This window comes from Crotalus tigris, unplaced genomic scaffold (assembly GCF_016545835.1).
Source record: "Crotalus tigris isolate CLP2741 ecotype Arizona unplaced genomic scaffold, ASM1654583v1 scf7180000020352.946698, whole genome shotgun sequence".
NCBI lineage: Eukaryota > Metazoa > Chordata > Lepidosauria > Squamata > Viperidae > Crotalus > Crotalus tigris.
In genome coordinates this window covers 726,696-745,359 of record NW_024097981.1, presented here as the reverse complement: position 1 = coordinate 745,359, position 18,664 = coordinate 726,696, and the positions used below count along the sequence as shown (strand labels likewise).

General features: G+C 40.3%; 1 protein-coding gene across 1 annotated transcript in view; it reads left to right on the top strand.

Annotated features, from left to right (window-relative positions):
- GHRHR (growth hormone releasing hormone receptor) overlaps nt 1–14,770 on the top strand; it is a 41,716-nt gene extending 26,946 nt beyond the window's left edge. The window contains exons 8-13 of the mRNA XM_039366752.1: nt 4,031–4,091; nt 5,417–5,486; nt 7,925–8,016; nt 9,141–9,270; nt 12,464–12,505; nt 14,636–14,770. Of these exons, the coding sequence (XP_039222686.1) occupies nt 4,031–4,091; nt 5,417–5,486; nt 7,925–8,016; nt 9,141–9,270; nt 12,464–12,505; nt 14,636–14,770 (530 nt within the window). The remainder of the gene's footprint in view (nt 1–4,030; nt 4,092–5,416; nt 5,487–7,924; nt 8,017–9,140; nt 9,271–12,463; nt 12,506–14,635) is intronic.
- Nucleotides 14,771–18,664: the final 3,894 nt, after the last annotated feature.

Below are 18,664 nucleotides of genomic sequence, written 5' to 3'. Positions count from 1 at the left end.
GACTTTGGACCAATCACCAGAAGACTGGGAGTCCTAGTTCTGCCGTAAGCATGAAAGCCAACTGGGTGACTTTGGACCAATCACCCAGAGACTGAGTTCTAATCTGCCTATGGCATGAAAGCCAATTGTGTGATGTTGGATCAATCATCAGGAGACTGGGAGTCCTAGTTCTGCCTTAGGCATGAAAGCCAGCTACGTGACTTTGGGCCAATCATCAGGAGATAGTGAGTTCTAATCCCACCTTTGTGTCAGTTTCTTTTTCTCAGCCCAACCCACCTCACAGGGTTGTGATCGTGGAGAAGATAGGTGGAGGAAGGACATGTTAGGCACCTTGAGTTGTTTGTAAAAATAACAAAGCCAGTGGATGCACATTAATAAACAAACAAACTCAATATGCTGCATCTAGAACAGGGGTGGGCAACCTTGGCTCTTTTATGATTTGTGGACTTCAACTCCCAGAATTCCTGAGCCAGCATGGCTCAGCTTGGAAATTCTCCCTTTCCCCTCAGCATGGCTGGCTCAGGAATTCTGGGAGTTGAAGTCCACGAGTCATAAAAGAGCCAAGGTGGCCTACCCCTGATCTAGAATTATCTCTCTTTGCCCCCTTCAGCCATTCAACCAAGGGGGGCAGAAGGGATACTCAGAGCCACTTTTACTCATGGGTGGAAAGCGTTTTCTCTAGTTGGGCTTCAGCATATAAAATCCATACTTTTGCATCACCCTGTGGAATCTCAGGAAAAGAAAAATCTGTTTTTAAAATGTTCCCCATTTTTTCCAAGTGCAGATTCATTTAACCTGCTTCTGTTTAGCCCGAACTACTACTACTACTACTACTACTACTACTACTACTACTACTTCTTCTTCTTCTTCTTCTTCTTCTTCTTCTTCTTCTTCTTCTTCTTCTTCTTCTTCTTCTTCTTCTTCTTCTTCTTCTTCTTCTTCTTCTTCTTCTTCTTCTTCTTCTTCTTCTTCTTCTTCTTCTTTTTTTTTTTCTTCCTATTATTATTATTATTATTATTATTTTAAAAAAAGGAGAGCTTGTAGAAAATAAGTGCAGATTCTCACACACGTTTGGGTACAGCTGTAGTCCTCAACTTATGACCCCAATAGGGAACACAATTTCTATTGCTAAGCAGGGTAGTTATTAAGGGAATCACACCCGATTTTCCGACCTTTTTTGTCACAGTTGTTAAGTGAATCGCTGCCGTTGTTAAGTGAATCACGTGGTTGTTAAGTGAAACAGGATTCTTCCATTGCTTGTCAGAAGCTAGCTGGGAAGTTCATAAACGGTGATCACGTGACCACAGGGATGCTGCGATGGTCGTAAGTGCGAGAACTAGTCCTAGGTCACTTTTTTCAGTGCCACTGCAACTTCAAATGGCCGCTAAATGAATGGTTGTAAGTTGAGGACCATCTGTATAGGTAGTCCTTGACTTGCGACCACAATTTCTGTGGTTAAGTGAGACGTTTGCTTTGCCCCACTTTACCACCTTTCCTGCTGCGTTTGTTAAGCGAATCACTGCAGTTGATAAGTTAATAATCCTGGTTGTTAAGTGAATCCAGCTTCCCCCATTGACTTCACTTGTCAGAAGGTCGCAAAAGGAGATCACATGACTGTGGGGACACTGAGACCGTCATAAGTATGAGCCAGCACTGTATTCAGGGTAAGATCATGCAGGTCTGAGAGAGGACAGGCAAACTGTTTTAAAGTATTGATTCGGTTTGAAACCTTGGATCAAAAGGAATTAAATGGAACAGATGAAACAAAGAGAGACTGGTTCAGTGAATCACTGCAGTCGTTAAGTGAATCACATGATTGTTAAGTGAATCGGGATTCTCCTATTGCTTGTCGGAAGAAAGCCAGGAAGAAAAGTTGTAATGCAAACCATAGTTGTAATAATAGTAGACACTGCAGTCCCTAGAGATAGCAGAATGCAGGTTGTCCTCAAGTTACAACAGTTCGTTTAGTGACCAAAGTTAAAATGGCACAGAGAAAAGAGATTTGTGTTACAGGCAGGCCTCGACTTACAACCAATCATTTAGGTATTGACAAAAAGTGACTTATGACCGTTTTTTATACTTAACGGCCATTGCAGCATGCCCTTGGTCACGTGATCAAAATTCAGAGGCTTGGAAACTGACATGTACTTATGACTGTTGCAGTGTCCCAGAGTCATGTGATCCCCTTTTGCGACGTTCTGACGAGCAAAGTCAATAGGGCGTCCAAGATTCACTTATTAACTGTGTGACTAACTGAAGAGATTCACTTAATAACTGGAGTGAGAAAGGTCACAAAATGCAGCAAAGCTCACTTAGCAACAGAAATTTTGGTCTCAGTTGTGGTCCTAAGTTGAGGACCACCTGTAGAAGAGAAAGGAATTGGGGAAAAATTGCAAAATACTGTACAAAGACCTGCAAATAGAAGTAGAATGACGGTGACAAAAGAAAGCAAAGATAGCTCCAACAGTAGTAATAGGTGCCTTGGATTGGAAAACATCTGGAGCATCGTTGGAACACCATCGGCACTGACAAAATCATAATGGGTCAATTGCACAAGGTTGCTCCATTTCCTGCAACAAGACATTTAACACCATCAAACCTCAACATCTGCTTATCTCAGGTCCTTGGGAAGAACTAAAAGGCCAAATCCAGTCTAAACATCTGGCTGACTGTGCAGCAAATCATAATAAATAATAAATATCTGGCTGACTATCTGAGCAATCATAATATAAGCAACAAAAGGCTAGGATAAGAATTGTGCTAGGAGAAGACTCTGGGCCTTTTAATAACATTAATTTCCCCAATTATTGATCAATGCATTTTTTAGGCTGAATCAGAAACTATCCTTTTGCTAGTAAGTAGCTGGATTAAAGAAATCGTTCAAGTCAGAAGACATGACGAAAAGTCCTTAATTTCACAACACACAGACAAACTGATCCATAGTTTCAACTGGGAAACTGTGAATATCCTAGACCAATTCCAAAACCGTGAGAGAATTCCTGGAAACTTGGCAATCAGACAAATTGGCTATCGACAGGCACAGAGACATAAACAATGGTGTACACACCATTCAAAAGAAACAATAAAAAAAAACTCCAAAAGGAACCAAAAAAGACCAAAACATCTCCTCACTAGCAATCAACACTCATTTGAGTTTAACACCAAGATTAACACTAAATCAACAATCAAGAAGTAAAAAATATCTCTATCAAGCAACTTAGACAAACAAGCTAACAGTCTACAAGGAAGGTGGGTAGTTAAGAAGAGAAAAAAAGAAAAAGAAAGAAAGAAAGAAAGAAAGAAAGAAAGAAAGAAAGAAAGAAAGAAAGAAAGATGGAGGGAGGGAAGGAGGAAGGAAGGGATAGAGAAAGTTAGAGAAATCTCAATGAAAATTATGATAAAACCAGTCCTCGACTTATGCTCACAACTGAGCCCAAACTTTCTGTTGTTAAACGAGTCTGTTGTTAAGTGAATTTTACCCCATTTTTAACAACCTTTCTTGCCCCAGTTATTAAATGAATCACTGCAGTTGTTCAGTTAGGGACACGGTTATTAAGTGAATCTGGCTTCTCCATTGACTTTGCTTGTCAGAAGTTCCCAAAAGGGGATCACGTGACCCCGGGACCCTGCAACTGTCATAAGTACATGCCAGTTGCTGAGCCTCTGAATTTTGATTACATGACCCTGGGACACGGTCCTGTAAAAAATGGCCATAAGTTACTTTTCCCAGTGCCGTCATAACTTAAAACAGTCACTAAATGAATAATTGTAAGTCGGGGATTACCTGTATTTTGTACAAAACCATCCCTGTTTGATAAACTAATTGAATTTGGGGCTCTAGATAGTTCTGGAGATAAATTTGCAAAGGTCAAATTGTAGGGTGTCGATTTATTATTATTTTTTTCCTCCTTGTTTATCACTGAAAATTTAGAATTGCTGTGTGAATCCCCAGGAAGGCAGCCACCCAGCCAGCTGTGAGCAGAATTGAATGCATTCACCAATTCTCTTTTTTCTTCTCTGATTTCTCAAGGTGTCCCGACATTCTTCACCACGTTGTGGGCAGTACTCAAACTGCATTTTGAAAATGATCTGTAAGTCAAAGCTTATTTCTCACATTGCTGCAATGTATGTGTGTGTGTGTGGGGGGGCGATTTGGGCAGGGAAACATCTGGATTTGGTGTCTAAGTCAGGAGTGGTTTTAAGTTAAGGCTGACAGTATACTGGCCAAAACTGAAGGGGTGTCAAGGCACCCCATTACAGGTATACTTACAACAGTGACTGTTGAAATTACAACAGCACTGAAAGAGAGAGAAGGAGAGAAAGAAAGAGAAAGAGAGAGAGAGAAAGAGAAAGGAAGAGAGAGAGAGAGAGAGAGAGAGAGAGAGAGAGAGAGAGAGGGAGGAGAAAGAGAGAGAGAGAAAGAGAGAGAGAAAGAGAGAGAAAGAGAAAAAAGAAAAAAGAGGAAGAGAGAAAGAGAAAGAGAGAAAAAGAGAAAAAGAGGAGAGAGAGAGAGAAGAAGAAAGCTATCTGAAGAAGAAGAAGAAGGAGGAGGAGGAGGAGGAGGAGGAAGAAGAAGAAGAAGAAGAAGAAGAAGAAGAAGAAGAAGAAGAAGAAGAAGAAGAAGAAGAAGAAGAAGAAGAAGAAGAAGAAGAAGAAGAAGAAGAAGAAGAAGAAGAAAGCTATCTGATTTGTCAGATTTGACTCAAAAGAATCCCAAATTGTCAATGCTGGAATTAGACAATTCTAATTCCTGAGTCAAACTGAAGATCTGCATAGAAGTTCATGGTACAAATTAATTTATCATCCCACAGAATGAAGCTCTACATTTTTTCACCTTTGAAGCTGGGCTGGTGGGACTCCTCAAAACCTAAATTGATGAGCATCCCTAGCCTTTCAAAGCCCAGGCAGTTCCCAAGGGCTTCACAAAGTTTTTATTAATAAAATCATATGTGGGATAGAATAACAGAATAACAGAGCTGGAAGGGATCTGGGAGGTCATCTAGTCCAACCCCCTGCTCATTCAGACAAATGGAGGTCCAATTTCTTCTTTCAACCCTCCAGGGATGGAGCATCCACAACTTCTGGAGGCAAACTGTTCCACTGGTTAATTGTTCTCACTTAGTTAATTTCGCCTTAGTTCTAGGTCAGATCTAGTTAATCACCCCAGAGTAGTAATCACAATAATCAGATTGTGACAATGCTCTGCTTGTTACAGTAATGTTCCACAAAATGCCTTCAAACTTGTGTGAACATGAACGGCAGTTCCTCTCTCCAGGCGGACATACTCAGAAAAACTGCAGTCCAGAAACAAATCCGAGAGAAAGGGAGGAAATATAAAAAAAATATCTGTTTATAAGCATTAACCATCATAGCTCTCTCTCTCTCTCTCTCTCTCTCCCTCCTTCCCTCCCTCCAGGTGCTGGGACACGAATCAAGGTTCCCCTTACTGGTGGGTCATCCAGGGCCCCATCATGCTCTCTGTTGGGGTCTGTATCTGGTTTCCAGTTTGCTTTATATCAGTGGTGGGAATTGCAACTGGTTTTGCTGCCAGTAGATCTGAGCAAGGAGCCTATGGTGGTGATGGCCCAGGATTCTGTGAGGAAAGGTCAGAAAAGTCAAGATGGCGGCCACCACCTCGTCATTGGAGCCCCTCCCTTTTTGAGGGAGGGGGTTATTTTTATAATTGTTTAATTATATAATTATAACCCTGATTATATATTACATATATATTATGTAATTATAACCCTGATTATACACTTATATATTATATAATTATATATTATATAATTATAACCCTGATTATACACTGACTTATATATTATATAATTATAACCCTAATTATACACTTATATGTTATATAATTATAACCCTAATTATACACTTATATGTTATATAATTATAACCCTGATTATACACTTATATGTTATATAATTATAACCCTGATTATACACTTATATAATTATAACCCTGATTATACACTTATATATTATATAATTATAACGCTAATTATACTTAAATGTTATATAATTATAACCCTGATTATTCACTTATGTTATATAATTATAACCCTGATTATACACATATATGTTATATAACCCTGATTATATACTTATATATTATATAATAACCCTGATTATATACATATATTATATAATTAAAACCCTGATTATTCACTTATATGTTATATAATTATAACGCTGATTATACCCTTATATGTTATATAACCCTGATTTTTATATATATATATATATATATATATATATATATATATATATATATATATATATATATAAAATAATTATAACCCTGATTATATATTTTCATATTATATAATTATAACCCTAATTATACACTTATGGTATATAGTATATAAATATAACCCTGATTCTATATTTATAAGATGGTGGTTGTGGCCACCATCTTGACTTTTCTGACCTTCTTGGACTCTCCTGATATGGGCAAGGATTGGGTTAAGTCCAAAATGACAATTCTTGTGCTGGTTATTCTAGTTTTGAGGTTAGGACCTAAGCAGAAAGGAGGAAAAGAAAGGATTTGGAAGGAGTTCTTGAGGGAGAGGGGAGATGGGTGAAAAAGTCAAGATGGCCGCCCTAACAATGGAGTTGTAGCCCTCTGCCTGGGAGAATAGAATGAAGCAATTTAATTTCTAAGTTACTCAGAATTGTGGCAGATGTGGGGTAGCCTATAAATTCAGTACAGGCAGCCCATTTGTTTAGTGACCGATCGAAATTACAAAGGCGCAGAACAAAGTGACTTACGACCAGTCCTCACACTTACAACCATCACAGCATCTCCATGTTGATGTGATCAAAATTCAGGTGCTTGGAATCTGGCATGTGTTTATCACGGCTGCAGCATCCTGGGGTCACATGATCACAGCTAGCTTCCAAGCAAAGTCAGTGAGCGAAACCTGATTCCCTTAATGACCGTGCAAATCACTTAATCACTGCAGCAGCTGGCTTATTTCCCGTGGCAAAAAATGGTCATAAAATTGGACTTGATTCACTTTACAATCCTTTCACTCAGCAACAGAAATCCTGGTCCCAACGGTGGTCGTAAGTCGAGAACAACATGTAAATAAATACATGCAGAGCAGAGAAAAAGCTCATTTTTGTTGAGTTGAGCCGAGCAGATATTTGGGGATATTCCCAGGGTGAGTGCTGCCTATTGACAAATATCTAGTGACAAATAATTCAAGGATTGGAACGAGCAGAATAAAGGGAAAATGGGAAAGAAAATTCAGTTTGAGAACAATCCATTAGCCAGGGTTTCGCAACCTTAGTCGTTTTAAGATGTGTGGACTTCAACTCCCAGGGTTCCATGCTTCTTATGTGGACTTCAACTCCCAGGGTTCCATGCTTCTTATGTGGACTTCAACTCCCAGGGTTCCATGCTTCTTATGTGGACTTCAACTCCCAGGGTTCCATGCTTAGGTAGATGTGGTGCTCTCAGCTTGGTTGTCTTCTTTCAGGCATTTCATTACCCACAATCCCAAGCTGGCTGGGGAATCTTGGGAGTTGAAGCCCACCCATCTTAAAGTAGCCAAGGTTGAGGAACATTGCATTAGTCCAGGGGTCTTCAAAGTTGGCCACTTTAAGACTTGTGGACTTCAACTCCCAGAATTCCTCAGCCAGCCAGGCTGGCTGAGGAATTCTGGGAGTTGAAGTCCATAAGTCTTAAAGTGGCCAACTTTGAAGACCCCTGCATTAGTCACTGTTATTTCAATCTATCTCACAAGTCCACACATCTTAATGTCGACTTCAAGCCACTGAATTCCCCAGCCAGCCTGGGAAGTTGAAGTCACATTTCTTAAAGTTGCCAAATTTGAAAAAAAACAAAAAAAAACCAGCTTCATCTCTTATTTTTTTTGCAAACCATACATTCTTTTTTTCTCTTCCTTCCACAGATCAATTTCATTCTTTTCATCAATATTCTCCAAATCCTGCTGAAAAAACTGAATCCCAGAAAAATCAATTTGAACAGCTCATTTCAGTACAGGTAAGACAGTGGAGGAGGGGCTGTAAAGCAGGTTGGAGAATTATTTGTCTCCCCCCCCCCACACACAAAATCTGTTCTTGAACAGGAAAATTTGGAAGAAAACTGAAAGTGCTTCTGTTTCCATTTTCCAATTCATTTGATGTTACTGTGCATGTTTTTCTTTCAGTTGTAGAGTTTGGAGCATTCTCTATTATAAACCTCCCCCCCCCCATTGAAAATTTTCAATGCACAGTATGAATAAATCAATAAAAAATGATGAATAGAAGAGACAATCGAGAAATATTCTTGGCATTACCATCCAAAGTTTGGGTGAAGGTTTAGGGAGGGAGGGAGGGAGGGAGGGAGAAAGGAAGGAAGGAAGGAAGGAAGGAAGGAAGGAAGGAAGGAAGGAAGGAAGGAAGGAAGGAAGGAAGGGAAGGAAGGAAAAGCAGGTAGGAATCAAAACAGAAAAAAGAAAGAGGAAGGAAGGAAGAAAGGAAGGAAGGAAAGAGGGAGAAAGGAAAGGAAGGAAAGGAAGGAAGGAAGGGAAGGAAGGAAGGAAGGAAAAGCAGGTAGGAATCAAAACAGAAAAAAGAAAGAGGAAGGAAGAAGAAAAACAAACAAAGAAACAAACAAAGAAAAAGAAAAGGGGAGGGAGGGAGGGAGGAAAAAGGAAGAAAGGATGAAAGGAAGAAAGACAGAAAAGAAGAATGGAAGAAAGGGAAGGAGGGAAGAAAGGCAAGCAGGCACGAAGGAAGGAAGGAAGACAGTGGGAGGGAGGGAGTAAGGAAGGAAAAAGAAAGGAAAAATGAATGGAAAGAAGGAGGAAGGGAGGAGAAATTAAGGAAGGGAGAAGGTAGGAAACAAAAGAAAGAAAGAAAGAAAGAAAGAAAGAAAGAAAGAAAGAAAGAAAGAAAGAAAGAAAGAAAGAAAGAAAGAAAGAAAGAAAGAAAGACAGCACAGGGCTTTAACCAATGAAGACAAATATGCAGGATGGTCCCATAGAGAAGACTATGCCTTCTCCATCAGACAGCATGAGTGCCCTCTAGTGGCCATTGCTACTTATATTTCCTTTAGTTCTGTAAACTTTGCTTTTTCTTCCCTCCACATTTCTCCCCACCCTCATCCCGCAACTCCTTCCTTAGACGCCTCTCTAAGTCAACCCTGCTCCTCATACCCTTGTTTGGGACTCATTACATCATCTTCAACTTCCTGCCCGAAAACACCCAGGTGGGAGCCCGTCTCTTCTTGGAGCTGTGCATTGGATCATTCCAGGTGAAGTATGGTGGGATGGCGGCCATCTTGCTAAAAAAACAACAACAATATTGTTATGGGGGGTGCTTTTAAAAAAGAATGGGGGAGACTTCTTGGCCCTGTGAGGCACAAGTAGGCCTCAACGTACAACCAAAATTAAGCCAAAATTTCCATTTCTAAAGCAGACAGTTGCTAACTGGGTTTTACCCCACTTTACAACCTTTCTTGCCACAGTTGTTAAGTGAATCACGGCAGTGATAAAGTTAGTAGTACAGTTGTTAACCAAAAATTAACCTGTTGTTAAGCAAGGCAGTTGAGTGAGTTTTGCCCCAATTTTACAACTTTTCTTGCCTCAGTTGTTGTGAATCACTGCAGTTATTAAGCGAGTCATGTGGTCACTAAGCGAAGCATGTGGTCACTAAGTGAACCTGGTTTTCCCCATTACTTTGCTTCTTTTTTAAAAATATATTTTATTAAGTTTTTAACGTAATCATCTTAATGTTTGGTAAACAGTGTGTTTTAAAAACAATCAATAACAATTAATTTCTATAATTCCATAATCCACATAGTAGCTTTCCTTGATTTTGTCTTCTTCCAATAATATTCTCTTTTATCAATCTTGAGTTAGTACATTTCTTAGTATTTTGATAACAATTGAATATAAACATTTTTCTAGTATTTCTATAAGTAACAACCACATCAATATAAAGCTTCTTTTCTAATTGATCATCTTAATTACCTTGTCATAAATCCTGTTTTCAGAGTTCTTATTTAGATTTGTTTCCCTCGCAATATTCAAAACATTCTTACCAGTTAAGATTTCCTCAGAGCTAATTACACTTAAGTATTTAAATCTTTTTCCTCATACGAGCCATATCCCAACAATTTTACATTTCTCATATCCTAAAACCAAAACAAAAAAGAGAAGAAAAAAAGAAAAAGAAATAGCATATTACTTGAGAAACATGTCCCTCTTAAGCTAAAATACATTTATATCCAACATTTTTCTATTCTTTTTAACCCTATTGAAACAAATGTTTAATCTTTAAGTATTCCATCTAATAAATCCAATCATCTAATCTTTTAAATCTATTCAAAACATTCTTATCAATTGAAATTTTCTCAAAATCAATTACACTTAAGTATCTAAAACATTTCCCTCATATAAACCATCCCATCATTTTTATATTTCTCATATCATAAAAAAAATACTATGTTACTTGAGGGGCCCATGCCTCTTAAACTAAAATTCATTTATATCCAGAATTTTTCTATTTCTTTAACCATTTTCAAACAAGTGTTTAATCTTTAGATATTCCATCTGATAAATCCCATCATCTAATTTCTTGATTCTAACTTTAGCCTTTTTTTTTTTTTTTTTTTGCCAAACATCTTTCCTAATCAGTAGGCTCTGCTGGACCAGAAGGTCTTCCCATAGTCTTGTAGATGTTGTAGGTACAAGAGACAAGTCAAGTATGCTGTTTTTGTAGGAATGTTTCACCCCTTCGTATTCATTGAAAATCTTTTTCTTTCTTTCTCTCTTAATTTCTTTTAGCATTTTTTGTCTTTCAAGTTCTCGTAGTTCTCCTGACAGTTCTATAATCCATTTTGTCAAATCTTTTTCCTTATCCTCAGACTTATTGAAGTTGTAGGTTATCTTTTTCATGTCCGATATTTCCTGCAAGTTTTTCTCCACCTGGGTTAAGTCATAATTCCTCCCATTGTTGGATTCCATCTTTAAATCTCTTTCCTCTGGGTTATGTTCAATTGTCTGCTTTATTTGATTGCTCTTTTTTTCTGAGAGTTTTTTTGTTGTTGTGAGGTTAAATTGAAGATGTGTTTATTGACTTTGCTTCTTGAAAGCTGCCTACGAGGGTTACAAATGGGGATCACCTGATAGTGCGGTTTTCGTAAATATATGCCATGTGTCAAGTGCCCAAATTTTGATCACATAATAATAATAATAATAATAATAATAATAATAATAATAGTAATAGTAGTAGTAGTAGTAGTAGTAGTGGTAGTAGTAGTAGTAAAGTTGTAAGGGACCTTGGAGGTCATCTAGTCCAACCACCTGCTCAGGCAGGAAACCGTATATCATTTCAGACAAATGGCTGTCCAGTCTCTTCTTGAAAACTTCCAGTGTTGGAGAATTTACTGCTTCTGGAGGCAGGCTGTTCCACTGATTAATTGTTCTCACTGTCAGGAAGTTTCTCCGTAGTTCTAGGTTGCTTCTCTCCTTGATTAGTTTCCACCCATTGCTTCTTGTCCTGCCTTCAGGTGCTTTGGAAAATAGCTTGATTCCCTCTTCTTTATGGCAGCCCCTGAGATATTGGAATACTGCTATTCATGTCCCCCCTCGTCCTTCTCTTCGTTAAACTAGACATACCCAATTCTAGCAACCGTTCCTTATATGTTTTAGCCTCCAGTCCCCTAATCATCTTTGTCGCTCTTCTCTGTACTCTTTCTAGAGTCTCAACATGACCGTGGGAATGCTGTATTGGTGAAAACTTATTTTCAGTGCTGTTGCAACTTTGACTGGTCACTATATGAGCAGTGGTGGGATTCAAATAGGTGAACAACTGGTTCTCTGCATGGATGCCACTTCCGGACGTCCATTCTGGGTCTGGGCAACAAAAAGTTAGCTACCGGTTCTGCTGAACTGGTGACAACTGGCTGAATCCCAACACTGTATATGAGTGATTGTAAGTCATGGATTACCTGAACAAATCATAAATAGCATTGCTAGAAAGAAGGAATTAAAATATTCATTTGCGTTTGTATTACAAACGATGTACAATCGTTCATTTAGTGACTGAAAAAAAGTGACTTTGACAGTTTTTCACGACTGTTGCAGAATCCTCTTGGTCACACAATCAAAATTTGAATGCTTGACAACTGACTCGTATTTATGACGGTCACAATGTCCCAGAGGTTACGTGATCCCCTTTTGCGACCTTCTGACAAGCAAAGTCAATGGGGAAGCCAGATTCACTTAACAACCATGTTACTAACTTAATAACTGTAGTGATTCACTTAACAAATGTGGCAAGAAAAGTCATAAAATGAGGCAAAAATCACTTAACAAATGTCTCACTTAGCAACATAAATGTTGTGCTCAATCGTGGTAATAAATTGAGGACTACCTATATATCTTTACACATAGTGAAATCTATGAACTTCCACTAATCTACCAATGTTCTTTCCAATTTAGGGTTTCATCGTTGCTGTTTTATACTGTTTTCTGAATCAAGAGGTAAGGAACTTAATAGTTGTTGAGATCCCTGTGGCTGCAAAAGAGAAGCCATGATGTCTTTTTCCCAGGCCAACATAGCCCTCTGAGGTTTAATACCCTCTGGAGAGATCAAGGCCTGGAGGAACTTGGCGAATTCAGGGTGAATTAAATTGTCTTTAATTTTTTTTAATTGTCTTTTTAAAATGGCACTCAAAATAGAAGGAGAAATCAATGTTCCTCAGTTACAACTTTAAGATGTGTGGACTTCAATTTCCAGAATTCCCACCCAGCCATGCTGTCAGTCAAAGTCCACACATGCTGGCTGTGGAATTCTGGGAGATGAAATCCACACATGCTGGCTAGGGAATTCTGGGAGATGAAGTCCACACATGCTGGCTGAGGATTTCTGGGAGTTGAAGTCCACACATGCTGGCTGGGGAATTCTGGGAGATGAAATCCACACATGCTGACTGTGGAATTCTGGGAGATGAAATCCACACATGCTGACTGTGGAATTCTGGGAGGTGAAATCCACACATGCTGACTGTGGAATTCTGGGAGGTGAAATCCACACATGCTGGCTGAGGAATTCTGGGAAATGAAATCCACACATGCTGGCTGGGGAATTCTGGGAAATGAAATCCACACATGCTGGCCAGGGATTTCTGGGAGATGAAATCCACAGATGCTGGCTGGGGATTTCTGGAAGATGAAGTCCACACATGCTGGCTGGGGAATTCTGGGAAATGAAATCTACACATGCTGGCTGGGGAATTCTGGGAGATGAAATCCACACATGTTGGCTGGGGAATTCTGGGAGATGAAATCCACACGTGCTGACTGTGGAATTCTGGGAGATGAAATCCACAAATGCTGGCTGGGGAAGTCTGGGAGTTGAAGTTCACAAATCTTTAAGTTGCCAAGGTTGAGAAATATTGCTTTTTTTCAATGTTTTGAGTGCGTCTTTCCGGAACTTGAGATGGACGGATGAGTCAAGTTTGGTAGCTCTCAAACGATGTTGTCATGCACAAAATCTATTTATGGGGTTGCTAGGAGTCGAAAATGACTTCTGAACACATAACGCATCAATCAATCTGTCTTGAGGAAGGCTGAACCGAAACCGCAGTGGGGAGAGGTTTAAGAAAATGCAGATCCATGGGAAAAAAACTATTATAAACTCCAGAGTGATTTGGGTGGCATATACAGTTAGTAAATAATACAGGAAGTCCTCAACTTAGGACTACAGCTGACTCCAAAATTTCCCTTGCTAAGCAAGAAAGATGTTAATTGAGTTTTGCCCCATTTAAGGACCATTCTTGCCACCGTTGCTAAGTGAATCACTGCAGTTGTTAAGTTAGTCACACGGTTGTTAAGTGAATCTGCCTTCCCCATTGACTGCTTGACAGAAGGATTAGGTGACCCAGCAACTGTCATAAATATGAGTCAGTTGCCAAATGTCCAAATTCTGATCACATGATCATGGGGATGCTACAATGGTCGTAAATGTGAAAAACGGTCATGTCACTTTTTTCAGTGCTGGTTACCAAATGAACTGCTGTAAGTCGAGGACTCCTTGTATTTCATTATTAACTTTGGTACCTATTTTTAATTATATCAACCATTCAATTAGTGGCCAGCACTGAAAAAAAGATAGTTATGACCAGTCCTCACACTTATGACCAATAACCCTTATGACCACCACCCCATTTTTAATTATATCAACCACTCGATCAGTGGCCAGCACTAAAAAAAAGATAGTTATGACCAGTCCTCACACTTATGACCACCACCCCATTCTCCACATATGTGATCAAAATTCAGTTGCTTGACAACTGACTCATATTTATGACAGTTGCAGCGTCCCGGGGTCACGTGATCCACTTTTGTGACCTTCTGGCAAGCAAAGCCAATGAGGAAGCCAGATTCTTTTAACAACCGTGTTATTAAATTAATAACTGCAGTGATTCATTTAACAACTGTGGCAAGACAGGTTGTAAAATGGGGCGAAATTCACTTAACAACTGTCTTGCTTGGTAGCAGAAGTTTTGGGCTCAGTTGCGGTCATAAGTCGAGGACTACCTGTAAAAAAAGAATAAATGATGATTTTTCCAGTAATGGCTGCTGTTTTGTTTTTTTTGTTTCTTTTTCAAGGTACAAACAGAAATTTGCCGGAAATGGCAAGGCAACAATTATGAATTTATGATGCCTTCTTGGAAGAAGAAGCCAAAATGGGTGATGCCCTCAAGTTCAGGAATCAAAGTAGCCACCTCAATGCTTAAGAATTAATTGAGATCAGCGATTCTGAATTCTGTTTGAAGATGGGCGGACTTCAATTCCCAGAATTCCTCAGCCAGCAAGGCTGGCTGAGGAATTCTGGGAGTTGAAGTCCACGCAGGTTGGCTGAGGAATTCTGGGAGCTGAAAATCCACACAAGCCAGCAGGGGAATTCTGGGAGCTTAAGACCACACCTCTTCAAGCAGCTAACATTGATCAACATTGATTGTGTGAATAGCAAACCCTGATTTTGGGGGGGTGAAGGGGGGAGGTGTCTGCGAAAGTACAAAGCTTCACCCAGATCGAACTCCAAGTTCGGAAATTCCTCATTGTTTCTTCAAGGCTACAGCTATCATTCACAGCGGAATCATCTCACCCCATTTTCGATGTTGTGATATGTTAAATATTGTGCAGGGTGCACACAACTCTACTCCCCTCATGTTCTTCAGAGGAGCGTGTCGCTCTGTGGTGCAACGTAGAGTGAGTACAGGGCTTCTCAATTTGCAACCAGTCGTTTAACGATGGTTGGAATTTATAGCAGCCCTGAAAAAGGTCCTCGCACATACGACCGTTGTGGTCACATGATTAAAATCCGGTGTATTTAGGAGGGATGCAGGGTTTTGAGGTTGCCTGATCGCCATTTGCAGACTTCCCTGTTGGATTCCAACCAGCAAAGTCAATGGGGGAAGCCTGATTCATTTAATGACTGTGTGACTCACTTAACAGCTGGAATGATTTGCCTAACATCTGTGGTAAAAAAAAAGGTAATAAAATCAGATAAAAACTTAAAAAACACCTTGCTTATTAAAGAAAATTCTGCTGCCGACTGTGGTCATAACCCGAGGACTACCTGTAATGAGAAGTCAGCATTTATTGGTAAGAATTTGAAAATACAGATAGTCCTCGACTTACGACCACAATTATGCCTAAAATTTCTGTTGCTAAGCCAGCCAACTGTTGAATGAGTTTTGCCTCATTTTACCTCAGCTTTCTTCCCGCAGCTGTTAAGTGAACGGATACAATTAAGATAGTGACGTGGTTGCTAAGTGAATCTGCCTTTCCTATTGACTTTGCTTGAGGGAAGGTCGCAAAAAGAACACCGCAACCGTCATACATATAAGTCAACTGCCAAGCATTCCAGTTTTGATCATGTGACTGCAAGGATGCTGCAATGGTGTGAAAAACACTCAGTCACTTTTTTGAGTGTCGTCGTAACTTCGAACTTCGAATAGTTGTAAGCCAAGGACTACCTGTATGCTTTGCTCAACCCTCCTAACATGTAGCCTCGGTTATACGTAGACCAGTGGTTCTCAACCTGTGGGTCGGGACCCCTTTTGGGGTCGAACGACCATTTCACGGGGGTCGCCAAACAAGGCTGCCCGCCATTTTTTCTTTGGCCACGCCCCTGGCACCCGGTGATGTATAAGTGGTTGGGGGGTCACCACAACATGGGGAACTGTATTATGGGGTCGCGGCATTAGAAAGGTTGAGAACCACTGACGTAGACAATCTGGTTGTGTTCGGACAGTTTTGGCATTGTGTTTTAACCACGTGGAGGTGCTCACCATTGCCTTGTTAAATATTCCTCACCCATCTGCACCCAAATGGGTGTGTAATTGCTTTCCATGAGCCTCTGCTGTATTATTGCTCTCTATAGGTGCTTTGGTACAAAACATTGCCCAACAGTCTTGACGTATCTTGCAAATCCTCGTTGCGTGAAGAATGTCTTATGTGTAGTGCTAAATTTAAATTTACCGGTAAAGAATTAAAGGGAGATCGGTATAGCTATTTAGAGCTACTTAGCTCTCATCAGCTAGCCATTCCCTTCTGTGTTAGTGTAGTGTAGTGTTTCAACAATGAAGACCTGGTGTGTCACGTTTTGGGTTGCTAAATGCTACAAACGCACAAAACCGGTGGTATCAAAAATACCCCTCAAGTCAGGGGGCAGATAGCCGTGACAGTTCTACAGGTATTTCTCATGATTGTCTTTGACAATAATGATCATAAGTCATGGCAGTCGTAAAGCAGATCATCAGGCAACCAATGCAATTTTATCATTTTTTTGTTAAGTGAATGCAGGGATCATGATTGTTCAGTAAGTGGCATGGTCATTAAGCGAAACCATATTTAGCTATGGGTGATTTTGCTAGAAACCAAAGTCCATATCTGTTTTGGGCAAAACCTTTATAAGTTGTGGTCATGTGATCGCAGGACGTAAATGTAGGTTAGTTACAAAGACCCAAATGCATTCATATGACCGGGCAGGTAACTGGATATTGTAACTTTGTAACCAGTCATAAGTACCTTTTTTGGGATCTGTCGTAACTTTGAATGTTTACTAAGTGACCGGTCATAAGTCAAGGACTACCTGTAGTTCATTAGGTTGAATACTAGGTTATTTAATATGGACTAGAAAAGGGACTTATCATAACACAAGGACTATCTGTGTTTTATTAGGATAAACACTAAAGTCATTTAATGTGAACCAGAAAAACAACCAGTCGTAAATCAAGGACTATCCGTATTTCATCAGGACGAACACTGCGGGCATTTAATACGCACCAGAAAAATGACTGGTCATAAATCAAGGACTAACCATGTTTCAATAGGATGAACACTAGGGGCCCGTTTAATGTGAAGCAGAAGTTGGCCAAAAGATGGTCAACTTAGAGCAGTGGTTCTCAACCTGTGGGTCGGGACCCCATTTGGGGTCGAACGACCATTTCACGGGGGTCGCCAAACAACGCAGTCCGCCATTTTTTCCCCCTTTTCCTTAGCTGTGCTTCTCCCTTTTATTCTATTGGCTTTGGAAAGCCAATTGAATAGACTCTCTTGAATAGAGTCTAATTCTATTGGCTTTCAAAAGCCAATAGGAATTGTCCAGGCTGTCTCTGCCCTGCTGAGCCCGCCAAAAGTCCCATTCTGCAAACGGTGCTGCACCAGTTGAGTAGTCCTCGACTTACAACCGTTTGAGTAGTCCTCGACTTACGACCGGTTGGGGGTCGCGGCATTAAAAAGGTTGAGAACCACTGACTTAGATGGTCTCCTTTGTAGCTTAGATATTGTCACTCCTGGCTGCCCTAGAGACAGATAAGCAAAGATGGTGTGACAATCTGAATCATGGGTCCCATAAATGTATATTCCAGGACAGGAAGAGGTCATGTGCACATCATAACACAACCCTATGGAGACTTGCATTCTTCTGGTCTCCTGCCTTCTGCAAAGTTGTCTTGGAAGGCTTCAGAAGACACATCAAAAGATTTCTGAGTCATGGACACAGAGCAGTAGGTTGAAAATCAGCACAAACAAGTTCTGGGGCAATCAAAGATACGGATAAAAGAGAGGATTTGCAGTTCAGGTTGAATTGTGGGGTCCTTGGTGCTCTCTGGGCTTGGTTGTTTTCCTGCAGATGTTTCATGACTCAACTAGGCAACATCATCAGTGCTAGAAGGGACGGGGTGTGTGGATAAAAGAAGGAGAAGGAGGTGGAAGAGGAAGAGGAAGAGGGGGGAAGGAGAAGGTCAATGTCTGTGGGGTTCTTGGTGCTGTCTTGGTGATTTTCTTGCAGGTGTTTTATTACCCAGCTAGGTAATATCAGTGCTAGAAGGGAGTGGGGTGTGCAGAGAGAAAAAGGAGAGAAGGAGGAGGAAAGGAGGAAGAGGAGGAGGAGGAGGAGGAGGAGGAGGAGGAGAAGTGTGGCGTCCTCTGAGCTTGTTCATTTTCTTGCAGACATTTCATGACCCAGCTAGGTAACATCATCGGTGCTAGAAGGGAGTGGGGTGTTCAGAGAAAAAAAGGAGAGAAGGAAGAGGAGGAGGAAAGGAGGAGGAGGAGGAGGAGGAGAAGGAGAAGTGTGGCGTCCTCTGAACTTGTTCATTTTCTTGCAGACATTTCATGACCCAACTA